The sequence below is a fragment of the Ranitomeya variabilis genome, chromosome 7, assembly GCF_051348905.1.
Source record: "Ranitomeya variabilis isolate aRanVar5 chromosome 7, aRanVar5.hap1, whole genome shotgun sequence".
Lineage (NCBI taxonomy): Eukaryota > Metazoa > Chordata > Amphibia > Anura > Dendrobatidae > Ranitomeya > Ranitomeya variabilis.
The window spans coordinates 6,408,189-6,425,441 of NC_135238.1; the positions used below are offsets into that span (position 1 = coordinate 6,408,189).

Consider the following 17,253-nt stretch of genomic DNA (forward strand, 5'->3'; position numbering starts at 1 on the left):
CTGTCACTGTCACCGCCTGCCTGTCACCACCTGCCTGTCACCACCTGGCTGTCACTGTCACCGCCTGCCTTTCCCTGTCACCACCTGCCTTTCACTGTCACCGCCTGCCTTCACTGTCACCTCCTGCCTGTCATTGTCACTGCCTGCCTGTCACTGTCACCGCCTGCCTATCACTGCCTGCCTGTCACTGTCACCTCCTGCCTGTCATTGTCACTGCCTGCCTGTCACTGTCACCGCCTGCCTGTCATTGTCACTGCCTGCCTGTCACTGTCACCGCCTGCCTGTCACTGTCACCACCTGCCTGTCACTGCCTGTCATTGCGTGCCTATCACTGTCACCGCCTGTCTGTCACCACCTGCCTGTCACCACCTGACTGTCACCACCTGCCTGTCACTGTCACTGCCTGCCTGTCACTATCACCGCCTGCCTATCACTGCCTGCCTGTCACTGTCACCTCCTGCCTGTCATTGTCACTGCCTGCCTGTCACTGTCACCACCTGCCTGTCATTGTCACTGCCTACCTCTCACTGTCACCGCCTGCCTGTCACTGTCACCGCCTGCCTGTGACTGTCACCGCCTGCCTGTCACTGTCACCGCCTGCCTGTCACTGTCACTACCTGCCTGTCACTGTCACCGCCTGCCTATCACTGCCTGCCTGTCACTGTCACCGCCTGCCTGTCATTGTCACTGCCTACCTCTCACTGTCACCGCCTGCCTGTGACTGTCACCGCCTGCCTGTGACTGTCACCGCCTGCCTGTCACTGTCACCGCCTGCCTGTCACTGTCACTGCCTGCCTGTCACTGTCACCGCCTGTCTGTCACTTATTGCAGAAGTTCATACATATTAAAAATATTAAAAAAAAACAAAAACATAAAAAGTCATAAAAGAAAACAATCTAAGGCCACGGTCACACTTACTTGTGGAAAATTGGTCCGAGTCTCGCTGCTGAGAGTCGCACAAGTGTTCTCTGTATGGTCATCACTGTGTAATGCGTTTGCGATGATGCGATTTTCTCGCGCCTATGTGTCCGTCTGACTTTACATTTCTCACTGCTTTTCCCCATTGAATTTAATGGCTCAGTGGGCTGAAATGAGGAGAATGGTTGGGTATTTCTCACCGGTCACACTGATGGTCCGTGTGGTGTCTGAGTTTTTCTCGCCCCCATAGACTTGCATTGGCGAGATGATATACGCATACAATCGCAGCACGCTGAATACACCTGAGAAGATAACCGCTGATGTGATCTGCCCCATAGATGAACACTGCGCCGAGTGCTGTGATGTTTTCTCACATAGCACTCTCCATATTCCTCGCTAGTGTGACCTCGGCCTAACCGGCAACATCACAGCTTTTCAGTTTCCACAACTCTGACAAGTAATGTGATAAGAAGTGAACAAAACATCAAACCTCCCCCGAAATTGTATCAATAAAAACTACGGAAAATAACAAAACCTCAACATAAAAATTACAGAATGACAGTTCTCGGAAAATGGCGACACAAAATATTTATTTATTTTATACATTTCCATTTTGTTTGTTTCTCTTTCACTACCTCAGTAAAAAAAAATAACTTTACCGGTTTGGTATCTCTGCAACCGAACAACCTAGAGAATGGCGTCACCGGGTCGTTCTTATTACTCTGTAATTCCAGAGCCCCCGGACAATGGCGGAGCTGCGGTTTATTGTATGGTAAAATGAACGGTGACATTCGACTCTACAATAGAACGTTGTTCTATCAGCCTTTTATTCATATGGATTGAGAAAGGTTCCATCATCTGCCGAGACCCTCACACCCACCACAATGTAATAACAATCCCCCCCACGAGGAGCACAAATGCCGATTGGTCAGGATCAGACCACTATCTCCATAATGGAGGGGGGTTGGATTAGCCACTGATTGCGCTGAGGCAGGACAGGAGCATATAACGCGGTATCGTAAGAAGAGAATTATTTGGGCATCTTACTCCAACCTTATGGTGAAATGTTGAGGGTAATTTGTAATTTTCTGGACCTGGCCTCCTAATAGATGGAGAGTCAGGCCCACTGTTAGAGATGTCCTCACACCGTGGCTCCACCCCCGAGGAGTCGTTAGGTAATTGTCTTCTGGGTGATGACTGAGTCTTGTGGTAATGAGAGGTCTCGTTGTGATCTCCAGTTATCTGAACACCAGAGGTTCATCCATCTGCTTAGTAAGAATATTGCTTCCTGGTCCAGGAGGAAAGCAGATACTGTAGGGTAGATGCTGCCACCTTCTTAGCAGATCCTCACAGGTACAAGCTCCGTAAGCCGCTCCGGAGGAATCGGGAGTCACATACAGATATATAGATCATAGGGAGTGGTCGTCAGCAGTCTGAGTGGTGGTAAATGGAGGTCTCCTGTGATGCGGCCACCTTGGTCAGCACCCGTATAAGACACCTCCTCCCTGTGAACTACTTTTCTATTTGATTCAAATAACAATTTGGTGCCGAATGAGATGAATCAAGAATTGAATTAATTTTGGACAATTTGCTCGTTCTCTACTTGTTACTGTATATAGCCTGAGAGTTGTTCTAAGACTCCACTAATAGAGCTCCACTGTTTCACTTACCCTGACTCTAAGAAACTATATTAAAGTCAATGACCCAGAGATCTTAACCAGTAGCTCGAATGTACTGACTGCAGAAACTTCTTGACACACGTTTCACCACAAAGCTTCATCAGGAGCTGGTTTGTTATATATAACTAGCCCTGGACATTGTATGTCACTTCGCTCTTAGTATGTGTCAGGGTAAGTTCTACTAACCCTGGTCTGTGGCTTTGTTTCACAATGTATCGTAAGTCCCCTGGTGATTAGTTCCTGACCGTGGCTTGTTTTACTGACTGCCTGTCTCATAATTCTGTCCCTGACTTTTACCTCCTGGTTTATTCCTGGCATCATGACAATTCTCTGCCAACTCGCTCCACCAGCCAACTGCTGCTCTGTGACTGTAACCCAGGGGGCCCTGCACAAGTTCAGATCTCTATATGGGGCTTAAAGGATGAAAGATCCTCTGGGATCTGCCAAGAAGAGTGGCTTTTGGAAGGTTTGTGTCATCTACCTACAGTTATAGCTATACATTTCTCAGGAACACTGCCAGATGCTGATGTCAGGCAATGCGTCATGTGTGCAGCATGTAGTAACAGCCAGAGGGGCAGCATGTAATAACAGCCAGAGGGGCAGCAGGTCAAAACAGCCAGAGGGGCAGCAGGTCAAAACAGCACGAGGGACAGCAAGTCAAAACGGCCAGAGGGGCAGCAGGTCATAACAGCCAGAGGGGCAGCAGGTCATAACAGCAAGAAGGGCAGCAGGTCAAAACAGCCAGAGGGGCAGCAGGTCAAAACAGCCAGAAAGGCAGCAGGTCAAAACAGCCAGAGGGGCAGCAGGTCATAACAGCCAGAGGGGCAGCAGGTCATAACAGCCAGAAGGGCAGCAGGTCAAAACAGCCAGAGGGGCAGCAGGTCAAAACAGCCAGAGGGGCAGCAGGTCATAACAGCCACAGTGCTAAAGACTGTAGTCATGATGGAGTGAATAACACTGATATTGAAGTAGTCAGTAAAAGTGACATTTTGTAGTGAACCTGGACAAATTTTTGCATATTACGGTAGTTGTGCTCAGCTACTTCTGTTGTTCTTGTTCACTGGTTTATTGAAAGCAGCAGAAGGTTTGTAGGCTTTCCCAATAAAGCTAATAATGGGGTAAGGTTTCATTTTGATTCCAACTGAATCTACATCACCCCACAGGAAACAGTGTCGGGTCAGGGGACAGACCTACACAAAGGATGGACAATTCACCAGAGCCAACACAGACAATGTCAGGTAAGTGATAATGGCGGGAAGGTGAGAAAAAGCTGTATAAAAAGCACAAAAATGTAAAAGACCAGGTAAACATGTGCAAGGAAAACTCAAGAAAGTGACACAAGGGTTAATAAGAGTTTAAGCGTGTAGCTGGTAATGTAACATGACAGTGGACATGTAACACAGTGACATAGATACACAGATACATAATTACAGGAAAAAACATAAAAATCAATTATGTATAGATACATATGTGGAAGTATCCAGCAAAGACCTTGTATATACTTACAATAATAATCCTACAGACACAATTATATAGTCAGTCATCACCCTGTATGGCAGGACTGACCGCTGCTAACATCCCTGCCTGTCACCCCACAGAAAACAATGATGAACAACGGGAGAAGACCCCTCAAGGGATGAAGAGTAATCAAATATCGCCAGAGGAGAGCGCAGGTAATGTATACACACAAATATGGGATATGAGGGTGCCTGTGTAGTCTGGGCTCCATGACTTCCCCGTATATATTGTCTGTATATTATCTGTGCCTTGTGTCTTGTCCGTGTCTTGTTTGTGTTTTGTCCATGTCCTGTCCGTGTCTTGTCCATGTCTTGTTTGTGTTTTGTCCATGTCCTGCCCGTGTCTTGTCCGTGTCTTGTCCATGTCTTGTTTGTGTTTTGTCTGTGTCTTGCCCGTGTCTTGTCTTTGTCTTGCCCGTGTCTTGTCTTTGTCTTGCCCGTGTCTTGTCTTTGTCTTGTCCGTGTCTTGCCGGTGTCTTGTTTGTGTTTTGTTCATGTCCTGTTTGTGTCTTGTCCGTGTGTTGTGTTTTGTCTGTGTCTTGTCCGTGTCTTGCCAGTGTCTTTTTTGTGTTTTTTCTGTGTCCTGTCCATGTATTGTCCATGTCTTGTTTGCGTTTTGTCTGTGTCTTGTCTGTGTCTTGCTTGTGTTTTGTCTATGTCCTGTCCATGTCTTGTCCGTGTCTTGTTTGTGTTTTGTCTATGTCCTGTCTGTGTCTAGTCCGTGTCTTGTCTGTGTCTTGACCGTGTCTTGTCTTTGTCTTGTCCGTGTCCTGTCCATGTCGTGTCTGTGCCTTATCTGTGTCTTGCCTGTGTCTTCTTTGTGTTTTGTCTATGTCCTTTCTGTGTCTAGTCCGTGTCTTGTCTGTGTCTTGTCCGTGTCTTGTCTTTGTCTTGTCCATGTCCTGTCCATGTCGTGTCTGTGCCTTATCTGTGTCTTGTTTGTGTTTTGTCTATGCCCTGTCCATGTCTTATCCATGTCTTGTTTGTGTTTTGTCTATGTCCTGTCCGTGTCTTGTCTGCGTCTTGTCTGTGTCTTGTTCATGTCTTGTCCGTGTCCTGTCCGCATCTTGTCTGTGTCTTGTCCGTGTCTTGTCTATGTTTTGTCCGTGTCATGTCTGTGTCATGTCTGTGCCTTGTCTGTGTCTTGTCTGTGTTTTGTTTGTGTTTTGTCTATGTCCTGTCCATGTCTTGACTGTGTCTTGTTTCTGTTTTGTCTGTGTCCTGTCCGTGTCTTGTCCATGTCTTGTTTGTGTTTTGTCTGTGTCTTGTCCATGTCTTGTCTGTTTCTTGTCCGTGTCTTGTTTGTGTTTTGTCTATGTCCTGTCCATGTCTTGTCTGTGTCTTGTTTGTGTTTTGTTTATATCCTGTCTGTGTCTTGTCCGTGTCTTGTCTGTGTCCTGTCCATGTCCTGTATGTGTCTTGTCTGTGTTTTGTCCGTGTCCTGTCCGTGTCGTGTCTGTGTTTTTTTGATGTCTTGTCCGTGTCCTGTCAGTATCTTGTCCACATTTCCCCTAACACCAGACTGATCCACCTCCATCCTGCATTATCGTCCTCACTTTCGTCTTTATCTTCTTGTTTACATTTCTTGTAGGTGAATTTAGCAACGGAAAAAGTTCTTCATTTGAAGATAAACTGGAGCACATGCGAATAGTGATAAGTAATCGACTTATCTTACTTTGTCTCCAGCTCAATATTAAAGTTATTAAAATCTTCTTTTGTTCTATTTTGTAGGGAAATCTCCCAATAAGGTGAGTGGAGAAGTTCATTATTTTCCACCCATAGAGACACAATCTAAACCCGGGCCCCTGAATATAATCTATGCAATGGCCCCAGCCTACCATTTATATGTAAGTGCCCCTTGGCACCCCCCCATAGTCACACTCCTGTCTTCTACCACCATCATACTGTGTGGGGGAATGTACTGTGGGGACATCATACTGTGTGTGGGGGAATGTACTGTGGGGACATCATACTGTGTGGGGGGAATGTACTGTGGGGACATCACACTGTGTGTGGGGGGAATGTACAGTGAGGACATCATACTGTGTGGGGGAATGTACTGTGGAGATATCATATTGTGTGTGGGGGAATGTACTGTGAGGACATCATACTGTGTGGGGGAATGTACTGTGGGGACATCATACTGTGTGGGGGAATATACTGTGGGGACATCATACTGTGTGTGGGGGAATGTAGTGTGGGGATATCATACTGTGTGTGGGGGGAATGTACTGTGGAGACATCATACTGTGTGTGGGGAGAATGTACAGTGAGGACATCATACTGTGTGGGGGAATGTACTGTGGAGATATCATATTGTGTGTGGGGGAATGTACTGTGAGGACATCATACTGTGTGGGGGAATGTACTGTGGGGACATCATACTGTGTGTGGGGGGGAATGTACTGTGAGGAAATCATACTGTGTGGGGGAATGTACTGTGGGGACATCATACTGTGTGTGGGGGGGAATGTACTGTGAGGACATCATACTGTGTGGGGGAATGTACTGTGGGGACATCATACTGTGTGGGGGAATATACTGTGGGGACATCATACTGTGTGTGGGGGAATGTAGTGTGGGGATATCATACTGTGTGTGGGGGGAATGTACTGTGAGGGCACCCCCCATAGTCACACTCCTGTCTTCTACCACCATCATGCTGTGTGTGTGGGAATGTACTATGGGGACATCATACTGTGTGTGTGGGAATGTAGTGTGAGGATATCATACCGTGTGTGGGGAAATGTCCTGCGGAGACATCATACTGTGTGTGGGGAATGTACTGTGGGGACATCATACTGTGTGTGTGGGAATGTAGTGTGAGGATATCATACCGTGTGTGGGGAAATGTCCTGCGGAGACATCATACTGTGTGTGGGGAATGTACTGTGGGGACATCATACTGTGTGTGGGGAATGTACTGTGGAGACATCATACTGTGTGTGGGGGAATGTACTGTGGAGACATCATACTATGTGTGGGGGAATGTACTGTGGGGACATCATACTGTGTGTGGGGGAATGTACTGTGGAGACATCATACTGTGTGTGGGGGAATGTACTGTGGAGACATCATACTGTGTGGGGGAATGTACTGTGGAGACATCATACTGTGTGTGGGGGAATGTACTGTGGAGACATCATACTGTGTGCAGCGCCATCTTGGTGGAGGATTTTTTTTTTCTCTAGCAAGATGACGCTGCTGGTGCCTGTGCAATAGAAGCTGTTGGATCACCTGAATAAACACATATAGCTGCTACTGCGCAGGCGCCATTTTCAAATGGATTTTTTTTATGATTAGGATAACCTCAAGCACATATTCATTATGTAAACTATGGGGCGGGTCAGTGAGGGATCTGTCAACAGTCTGCATTATGAATAGTTAATCAGCACCACATGAAGCCCCGCCCACTGCCCCACCCACAGGTCCACACATCACCAGGTATCATTGGAATCAGTATAACGGCGCCAACCTGAAACTGCAGTCACTGAGCACAATCCTGATCACAGGTATCAGTGTAATCAGAATAATGGCACCAACCTGACACTGTCTGTAGTCACTGAGCACAATCCTGATCACAGGTATCAGTGTAATCAGTATAACGGCACCGACCTGACACTGTCTGTAGTCACTGAGCACAATCCTGATCACAGGTATCAGTGTAATCAGTATAACGGCACCGACCTGACACTGTCTGTAGTCACTGAGCACAATCCTGATCACAGGTATCAGTGTAATCAGTATAACGGCACCAACCTGACACTGTCTGTAGTCACTGAGCACAATCCTGATCACAGGTATCAGTGTAATCAGTATAACGGCGCCAACCTGACACTGTGACACTGTCTGTAGTCTCTGAGCACAATCCTGGTCACAGGTATCAGTGTAATCAGTATAACGGCGCCAACCTGACACTGTCTGTAGTCATTGAGCACAATCCTGGTCACAGGTATCAGTGTAATCAGTATAACGGCACCAACCTGACACTGTCTGTAGTCACTGAGCACAACCTGATCACAGGTATCAGTGTAATCAGTATAACGGCACCAACCTGACACTGCCTGTAGTCACTGAGCACAATCCTGATCACAGGTATCAGTGTAATCAGTATAAGGCGCTGACCTGACACTGCCTGTAGTCACTGAGCACAATCCTGATCACAGATATCAGTGTAATCAGTATAAGGCGCTGACATGACACTGCCTGTAGTCATTGAGCACAATGCTGATAACAGGCAACAGTGTAATCAGTATGACGGCACCGACATGACTGCCTGTAGTCACTGAGCACAATCCTGATCACAGGTATCAGTGTAATCAGCATAATGGCACCGACCTGACACTGTCTGTAGTCACTGAGCACAATCCTGATCACAGGAATCAGTGTAATCAGTATAACAGCTGTTATGATCCTAGTGGCTGAGGATCACAAAACGGACTAGCTAAGTTTATGAACATAGACACGAGCTCTAGGGAGGTGGTAACTGGACTGACCGCAAACCTGATCCTAACCAACACACTAAAGGTAGCCGGTGAACGTGCCTAAAATCCTGGACGTCTCGACGCAGCCTGAGAAACTATCTACTCCTGGAGGGAAAGTAAGACCTCACTTGCCTCAAGAGAAATCACCCCAAAGATATAGGAAGCCCCCAACAAATAATAACGGTGAGGTAAGGGGAAAACACAAACGTAGAAATGAAAACAGATACAGCAAATGAGGCCCGCTAATACTAGATAGCAGAAGACAGATAGGGAACTGTGCGGTCAGTAAAAAACCCTATGCAAAATATCCACGCTGAGAATACAAGAACCCCCACACCAACTAACGGTGTGAGGGGAGAAACTCAGCCCCCTAGAGCTACCAGCAAGCAAGGAAATCACATATTAGCAAGCTGGACAAGAAACAAAAATAAACCAAGAAACATATGACCACTGATGGTCAAAAAATGAACCAAGCAAAACTTAGCTTCTCTTGAAGAGACTGATAACGAAGGACCGCAGGAGAGCTCCAAAATAGCACTGAAGACATTGACAGCAGGCAACAACTGAGAGTCCAGGTGAACTAAATAGGAAACCAGCTAACAGATAACAAGACAGCTGATCAAGCCTCAGACCTGCAGAATGACACAAAGAGCCACCAGAGGGAGCCCAAAGACAGCACTCACACAGTACCAGTTGTGACCACAAGAGGGAGCCCAAAAACAGAGTTCACAACAAACAGCCCTCACCTGACACTGTCTGCAGTCTCTGAGCACAATCCTGATCACAGTTATCAGTGTAATCAGTATAAGGCGACGAACTGACAATGTCTGCAGTCACTGAGCACAATCCTGATCACGGGTATCAGTGTAACCAGTATAACAGCTCCAACCTGACACTGTCTGTAGTCACTGAGCACAATCCTGATCACAGGTATCAGTGTAATCAGTATAACGGCGCCGACCTGACACTGTCTTTAGTCACTGAACACAATCCTGATCACAGGTATCCATGTAATCAGTATAACGGTGCCAACGTGACACTGTCTGTAGTCACTGAGCACAATCCTGGTCACAGGTATCAGTGTAATCAGTATAACGGCCCCAACCTGACACTGTCTGTAGTCACTGAGCACAATCCTGATCACAGGTATCAGTGTAATGAGTGTAACGGCACCGACCTGACACTGTCTGTAGTCACTGGGCACAACCTGATCACGGGTATCAGTGTAATCAGTATAACGGCACCGACCTGACACTGTCTGTAGTCACTGAGCACAATCCTGATCACAGGTATCAGTGTAATCAGTATAACGGCACCGACCTGACACTGTCTGTAGTCACTGAGCACAATCCTGATCACAGGTATCAGTGTAATCAGTATAACGGCACCGACCTGACACTGTCTGTAGTCACTGAGCACAATCCTGATCACAGATATCAGTGTAATCAGTATAACGGCGCCGTCCTGACACTGTCTGTAGTCACTGAGCACAATCCTGATCACAGGTATCAGTGTAATCAGTATAACGGCACCGACCTGACACTGTCTGTAGTCACTGAGCACAATCCTGATCACAGGTATCAGTGTGATCAGTATAACAGCACCGACCTGACACTGTAGTCACTGAGCACAATCCTGATCACAGATATCAGTGTAATCAGTATAACAGCACCGACCTGACACTGTAGTCACTGAGCACAATCCTGATCACAGGTATCAGTGTAATCAGTATAACGGCACCGACCTGACACTGTCTGTAGTCACTGAGCACAATCCTGATCACAGGTATCAGTGTAATCAGTATAACGGCACCGACCTGACACTGTCTGTAGTCACTGAGCACAATCCTGATCACAGGTATCAGTGTAATCAGTATAACGGCACCGACCTGACACTGTCTGTAGTCACTGAGCACAATCCTGATCACAGGTATCAGTGTAATCAGTATAACGGCGCTGACCTGACACTGTCTGTAGTCACTGAGCACAATCCTGATCACAGGTATCAGTGTAATCAGTATAACGGCACCGACCTGACACTGTCTGTAGTCACTGAGCACAATCCTGATCACAGGTATCAGTGTAATCAGTATAACGGCACCGACCTGACACTGTAGTCACTGAGCACAATCCTGATCACAGGTATCAGTGTAATCAGTATAACGGCACCGACCTGACACTGTCTGTAGTCACTGAGCACAATCCTGATCACAGGTACCAGTGTAATCAGTATAACGGCACCGACCTGACACTGTCTGTAGTCACTGAGCACAATCCTGATCACAGGTACCAGTGTAATCAGTATAACGGCACCGACCTGACACTGTCTGTAGTCACTGAGCACAATCCTGATCACAGGTATCAGTGTAATCAGTATAACGGCACCGACCTGACACTGTCTGTAGTCACTGAGCACAATCCTGATCACAGGTATCAGTGTAATCAGTATAACGGCGCTGACCTGACACTGTCTGTAGTCACTGAGCACAATCCTGGTCACAGGTATCAGTGTAATCAGTATAACTGCACCGACCTGACACTGTCTGTAGTCACTGAGCACAGTCCTGATCACAGGTATCAGTGTAATCAGTATAACGGCACCGACCTGACACTGTCTGTAGTCACTGAGCACAATCCTGATCACAGGTATCAGTGTAATCAGTATAACGGCTCCGACCTGACACTGTCTGTAGTCACTGAGCACAATCCCGATCACAGGTATCAGTGTAATCAGTATAACGGCACCGACCTGACACTGTCTGTAGTCACTGAGCACAGTCCTGATCACAGGTATCAGTGTAATCAGTATAACGGCACCGACCTGACACTGTCTGTAGTCACTGAGCACAATCCCGATCACAGGTATCAGTGTAATCAGTATAACGGCACCGACCTGACACTGTCTGTAGTCACTGAGCACAATCCCAATCACAGTGGCAATCTACAAACCTCTTAATTTTATAGAAGAAAGAATCAATTCTAAAGAAAAAAATTTCTCTACCAATTTTCCCTAAATTCTAACAATTAGGAATTTTTTCGCGTTTTGAATTTTGCTGATTTCTCACAATAACTTTCGCCATTCCCCTTGTTGTCTCCACTGCTAACGTCAGCCTATTTAGAGAATCTTCCATTTATGGCGACTCTTACCTGTTTTTTAACCAGTTCCTTACCTATGTGCATGTACGGTCCATAGTTTCTGAATTTTCAGACTGGTGTCTGGTTCAGATTACATCATGATCAATGTCCTGAATATCCTGATATCAAACAGGCATGACGGTCAGGCACCATTTCTATCTCTCGAATCCTTGGTGGCTTTCAGTTATTACACTTTTCCAGGCCTCTAAATTGCACATTTTGCTTGTTATTCAGTGATATAGACCAAACCTGGGGAAAATAAATGAGTAGTAACTGATGGCGCAGCTGTAATGGCGCCCGACATCTGATATCTCTGAAAGAAACAAACAAGAAATGGTGGAAGAAAATTATTCCCAATTAGAAGGAAGCGACTCAAAGACCTCATGACAATAAGAAGCAGTTAGTGACTGACTATCTATGCAGTCAGTGATTGACTCTCTATGAAGTCAGTGACTGACTCTCTATGCAGTCAGTGACTGACTCTCTATATAAACACAACGGTTTTCCTATTCTTATTTTCAGAAAGTAAAAGTGGGGATTTTTTCGAGGGCAGTGGAGAGTGAATATGAATGGCTGAAAGCAAAGCTGGAATCTGAGTCCTTTGTAAAGAGCGTCCGGCCTTATTACATCTCCAACAGTGGGATGCCCGAGTTCTTGAGTAACGAGTCGAGGTGTGACTTTGGGATCCTGTATCATACCAAGAACAGAGGACGAGTCAACCTCACGGACGTCACAGACTCTCTGTATGACGAGGAGCTAGAAGTGCTGTCCTCAACGCTAGGTAAGAGATAGTGATGGAACCTTGGGAGAGGACGGACTGAAGCCCTCCGAGGTATCGGGCACAAGTATTTATTAATTATTTATTAGGATAAGTCACCATTCAATGGGAGAAGTCCCTTCTCACTGCTCTGACACTGAAAGTGAATGGTGAGGCCACATTGTACGTCTAGTCATTGATCTACCTGAATGAGTGCAATGGCATCACCAGTGTTCCCAATCTGTTGGAAAACTACAACTCCCAGCATGCATTGTTTACAGATCATAATGCTTGTTATATTTCAGGTGAGCGTTGGCTTCAATGATGCCCAATCCACATTGTTACTCATGGATGGCAATCATTGAGGAACTGATCCTCCACCTCTAGAGACGCGCTGTTATCCTCATGTATGAGCAAAGCTCCATCACCGGGGGTACCCAGGCAAGTGCTGGAGCCCACGGACACTGGGGCCCACTTTGCCCAGGTTTCCATTTGTGACATCTGCTGTGCAAGTACCGGTGATGTGTGCACTGCTCAAGAACTAAGCCCTCTTCATAGGGCCCAGGTGGCGGCTGTGGTATACAGCTGGAATCGGAGCTAACTTCAATCACAGCAGTAGAGTCACAAATAATAGGTGGAAAGGGGGAAGGTGTCCATTATGAGGCCCATTGATCTCTGCTCTAAGACTTGATTGCAAGGGCTGGAGGCATTTTGGTGACAGCTAGGGGCCTTGTGAAGGCCACCATGTCACCTATGACGCCCAACCAGAAGAGATCGTACATTCGCAATACATCAGGTGAAAGATGAATTTGAATTTGCCCGTTTGCGTAGATTTTACCGGGAAATTTGATTTGCGCAATTTGAGGTCAACAGCAACATGACTTCACCGTGTGCACCATGACCTTTGTGTGATCATGCGTTGAACCTTCCTGGGTGCCGTGACAGCTGGAAGTCCGGCACAATGTGAGACGCCGGAAGATTCCAACGTGAGTGGAGGGAATAAGAAAATGTGACAAGGACCGGACGGGTGGTGGTGGGCAGCAGAGGGGCCACAGAAGTATGAACATTTTTTTTATTTTTTAACCTTTTTATGGCCCATTATGGTTCAGAAAAATGGCAGCAAGGGGTCCTCATTTTGTTGAATTCACGAGACAGCAAATTTCGAGAAATTCTTTGGCGAAAGTAAAATTCAATTCCACTTAAAAGTAAATTCTCATCTCTAAGAGCAATATTAGTCTACAGCTGATCTAGGGAACCCTGGTTTATCTACCCTGGGGGGGGGGGCTGAACAAAAATTACATTAAAAAAATGAATAATATTTGCAAAAAAAAAAAAATATATATATAGAACAGGTCTTATCGCCACCTACGATGTAAAATCTAAAAAATAAAAAGATCCACATACGTGGTACAGCTTTATGCGGATCTGTTGGAACCACTAAGGCATCATCACATTCTCCCAGGAAAATGGCAAAAATTCTTTTTTTTTTTTTTTTCTTACCAAAAAATGGAAAAAATAAAAATCAGAAAGACATCAAATTGTTAATGATAAGGTACCGTAAAAAATAAAAAAACTGACATTGACACTGCGCTCATCTGAAAAATACATAAAATGACGGCTCTTGGAAGGTGAGGGAGAAAAATTGAAAATGAAGAGGGGGCCACTAGGACTCTATCACATCGAGGGTCCACATCAACCTGGAGCCAACCCTAAGTAGCATAAGTGGCTCCTCCGATCTTCTAAGTAAGTAAAGTAATAAATGGAGGGCGAGAAAAGTGGAGCAGACGAGGCAAGCTGTGGGGAAACTAGAGGATGTACAGAGTAGAGGAAGCGCCATGATAGGACCTCAGTCTTCTCCAGGCCGGGCTCTAATCCCATGCGAATCCTTTTCTCCTCTTATTATTATCTGTAATCACAATCTTGTAATTCTGTTCTAACGAGAGAATCTTATGTTCCCGAAATACAGAGAAGAAGAACGTGATTGTGGTGATCGATGACCTGACGGACAGCAGCGAGGAGCGGAAGAAGGAGATCCTGAAGGATCAGCCCAAGCTCGGGTCACTGGCCGCCGACGTGTTCCTGTTCTCCGAAGAGGAGAAGAAGAGAAATAAGGAAAGTATCTACTAGGACGGATCCGGTGAAACAGGCGGCTCAGACCAACGATGGCAGTAATCAGGGAACGCCGCTCCCTCTCCACTGGAATCCTCCTCACAGGGCGGACACTGTGTAATAATCTACAACGAGGCTCTGGCTCCACAATATTCTTCAGCCTTGATGAATTGGTCCCAGAAACGTTTCATTTACAAAATAATAAATCTCAATATTGCAAAGCCTCCCTGTACACAGGACCCGTGTGTAACGCTCTGAGGTCCCTAAGACTGTATCCAACCATTGCAAGCTTAACGCTAGAACAGCTCCAGCATTGTCCAAGAGATCTCCACATATACGGCGGCCATGTGACCACACATGTGACCACAGATTTCTTAAAGGAAAGAAATCATCTAAAAATGACCGACTGCTTCAATCAAGATTTTGACTAAAATGCATTTTTTACAAAATATTTTTTTCATGAAATTACATTCTGTGCTAAAAATCTAAACTAGGAATCTTTCTATTTTCACAGCAGACACTGAGGATTTTTAGACTAATTTCATGTTGTTTCAGGAAATACACACGTACATTAGCAGCAAACACCGGACTCGGCCTCTATCTTTTGTAGTGAAGTGAGTGGTCATTGTACAGGGAGGTGGAGGAGGTGAGCTGTGACATGGTGGATGGTGGATCCTATAATATCAGCTGTATATAGAGGAGTTATCAGTCATTGTAAAGGGAGGTGGAGGAGGTGAGCTTTGACATGGTGGGTGGTGGATCCTATAATATCAGCTGTATATAGAGGTGTTATCAGTCATTGTACAGGAGGAGGAGGTGAGCTGTGACATGGTGGATGGTGGATCCTATAATATCAGCTGTATATAGAGGTGTTATCAGTCATTGTATAGGAGGAGGAGGAGGTGAGCTGTGACATCATCTATTGTGAATGGTGGATTCTGTGTTATCTACTGTATATAGAGGTGTTATCAGTCATTGTACAGGAGGAGGAGGAGGAGGTGAGCTGTGACATCACCTATTGTGAATGGTGAATCCTGTGCTATCTACTGTATATAGAGGTGTTATCAGTCATTGTACAGGAGGAGGAGGAGGTGAGCTGTGACATCCCCTATTGTGAATGGTGGATCCTGTGTTATCTGCTGTATATAGAGGTGTTATCAGTCATTGTACAGGAGGAGGAGGTGAGCTGTGACATCACCTATTGTGAATGGTGAATCCTGTGCTATCTACTGTATATAGAGGTGTTATCAGTCATTGTACAGGAGGAGGAGGTGAGCTGTGACATGGTGGATGGTGGATCCTATAATATCAGCTCTATATAGAGGTGTTATCAGTCATTGTACAGGAGGAGGAGGAGGTGAGCTGTGATATCATCTATTGTGAATGGTGGATTCTGTGTTATCTACTGTATATAGAGATGTTATCAGTCATTGTACAGGAGGAGGAGGTGAGCTGCGACATCACCTATTGTGAATGGTGGATCCTGTATTATCTACTGTATATAGAGGTGTTATCAGTCATTGTACAGGAGGAGGAGGTGAGCTGCGACATCACCTATTGTGAATGGTGGATCCTGTATTATCTACTGTATATAGAGGTGTTATCACTCATTGTACAGGAGGAGGAGGAGGTGATCTGTGACATCCCCTATTGTGAATGGTGAATCCTGTGCTATCTACTGTATATAGAGGTGTTATCAGTCATTGTACAGGAGGAGGAGGTGAGCTGTGACATCACCTATTGTGAATGGTGGATCCTGTGTTATCTACTGTATATAGAGGTGTTATCAGTCATTGTACAGGAGGAGGAGGTGAGCTGTGACACCACCTATTGTGAATGGTGGATCCTGTGTTATCTACTGTATATAGAGGTGTTATCAGTCATTGTACAGGAGGAGGTGAGCTGTGACATGGTGGATGGTGGATCCTATAATATCAGCTGTATATAGAGGTGTTATCAGTCATTGTACAGGAGGGGAGGAGGTGAGCTGTGACATGGTGGATGGTGGATCCCATAATATCAGCTGTATATAGAGGTGTTATCAGTCACTGTAATCCTGCCTCTGATAATAAGAGAACTGATGTAAACTCTTCATGAAATAACAGAAAGTACCGTGTTTCCCCGATAGTAAGACACCCCCGATAGTAAGACGTAGTGGGGGTTTTAGCGGGGTCGGCTAATGTAAGACACACCCCCGAAAGTAAGACATAGTACTGTACGTTGGAAAAATATAAGCCATAGTACCGGTACCTTTTGCTGCATTACCCCGCTGCCCGGAATCAGAGCTGGGAAACCACGTGGTCCCGATGATTAAGTGCAGTGAATATTTATTAGCTGCTCCCCGCCCACCGATCAGCTGAGCGGTGAGCAGGGAGCAGCAAATGAATACTGCACTTAATCAGGGACACACATGGCTTCCTCAGCTGCTGATTCCTGTCTGTGGGATGAGGAGGCAGCAGCAGGGGCCAGGAGATCGCTGCATACCTGCCTGCCATGCTTGGACGCCGAGTTGTGCACACACAGGACCTGTGATGATGTCAGAAGTGGGCGGGCTGGAGCGTCACATGGCACCTCAGGGCAGCTCAGAGCCCTCCCTCTTCTTGACATCATCACAGGTCCTTCAGGCTCCCCACTAGAATCTGCAGCTTCCTCATA

The 17,253-nt window shown here is 46.1% G+C and overlaps 1 protein-coding gene across 2 annotated transcripts in view; it reads left to right on the plus strand.

The window, feature by feature from the left end:
- Nucleotides 1–15,536, plus strand: part of LOC143785104 (uncharacterized) — a 33,508-nt gene extending 17,972 nt beyond the window's left edge. The window contains exons 7-12 of one of the 2 annotated variants that reach the window (XM_077273775.1): nucleotides 3,761–3,835; nucleotides 4,196–4,270; nucleotides 5,706–5,771; nucleotides 5,846–5,862; nucleotides 12,255–12,513; nucleotides 14,456–15,536. In XM_077273775.1, coding sequence (XP_077129890.1) covers nucleotides 3,761–3,835; nucleotides 4,196–4,270; nucleotides 5,706–5,771; nucleotides 5,846–5,862; nucleotides 12,255–12,513; nucleotides 14,456–14,616 — 653 coding nt within the window. In that variant the 3' untranslated portion in view covers nucleotides 14,617–15,536. The remainder of the gene's footprint in view (nucleotides 1–3,760; nucleotides 3,836–4,195; nucleotides 4,271–5,705; nucleotides 5,772–5,845; nucleotides 5,863–12,254; nucleotides 12,514–14,455) is intronic. The other variant, XM_077273776.1, reaches the window with a different exon arrangement.
- The last annotated feature ends 1,717 nt before the right edge of the window (nucleotides 15,537–17,253 follow it).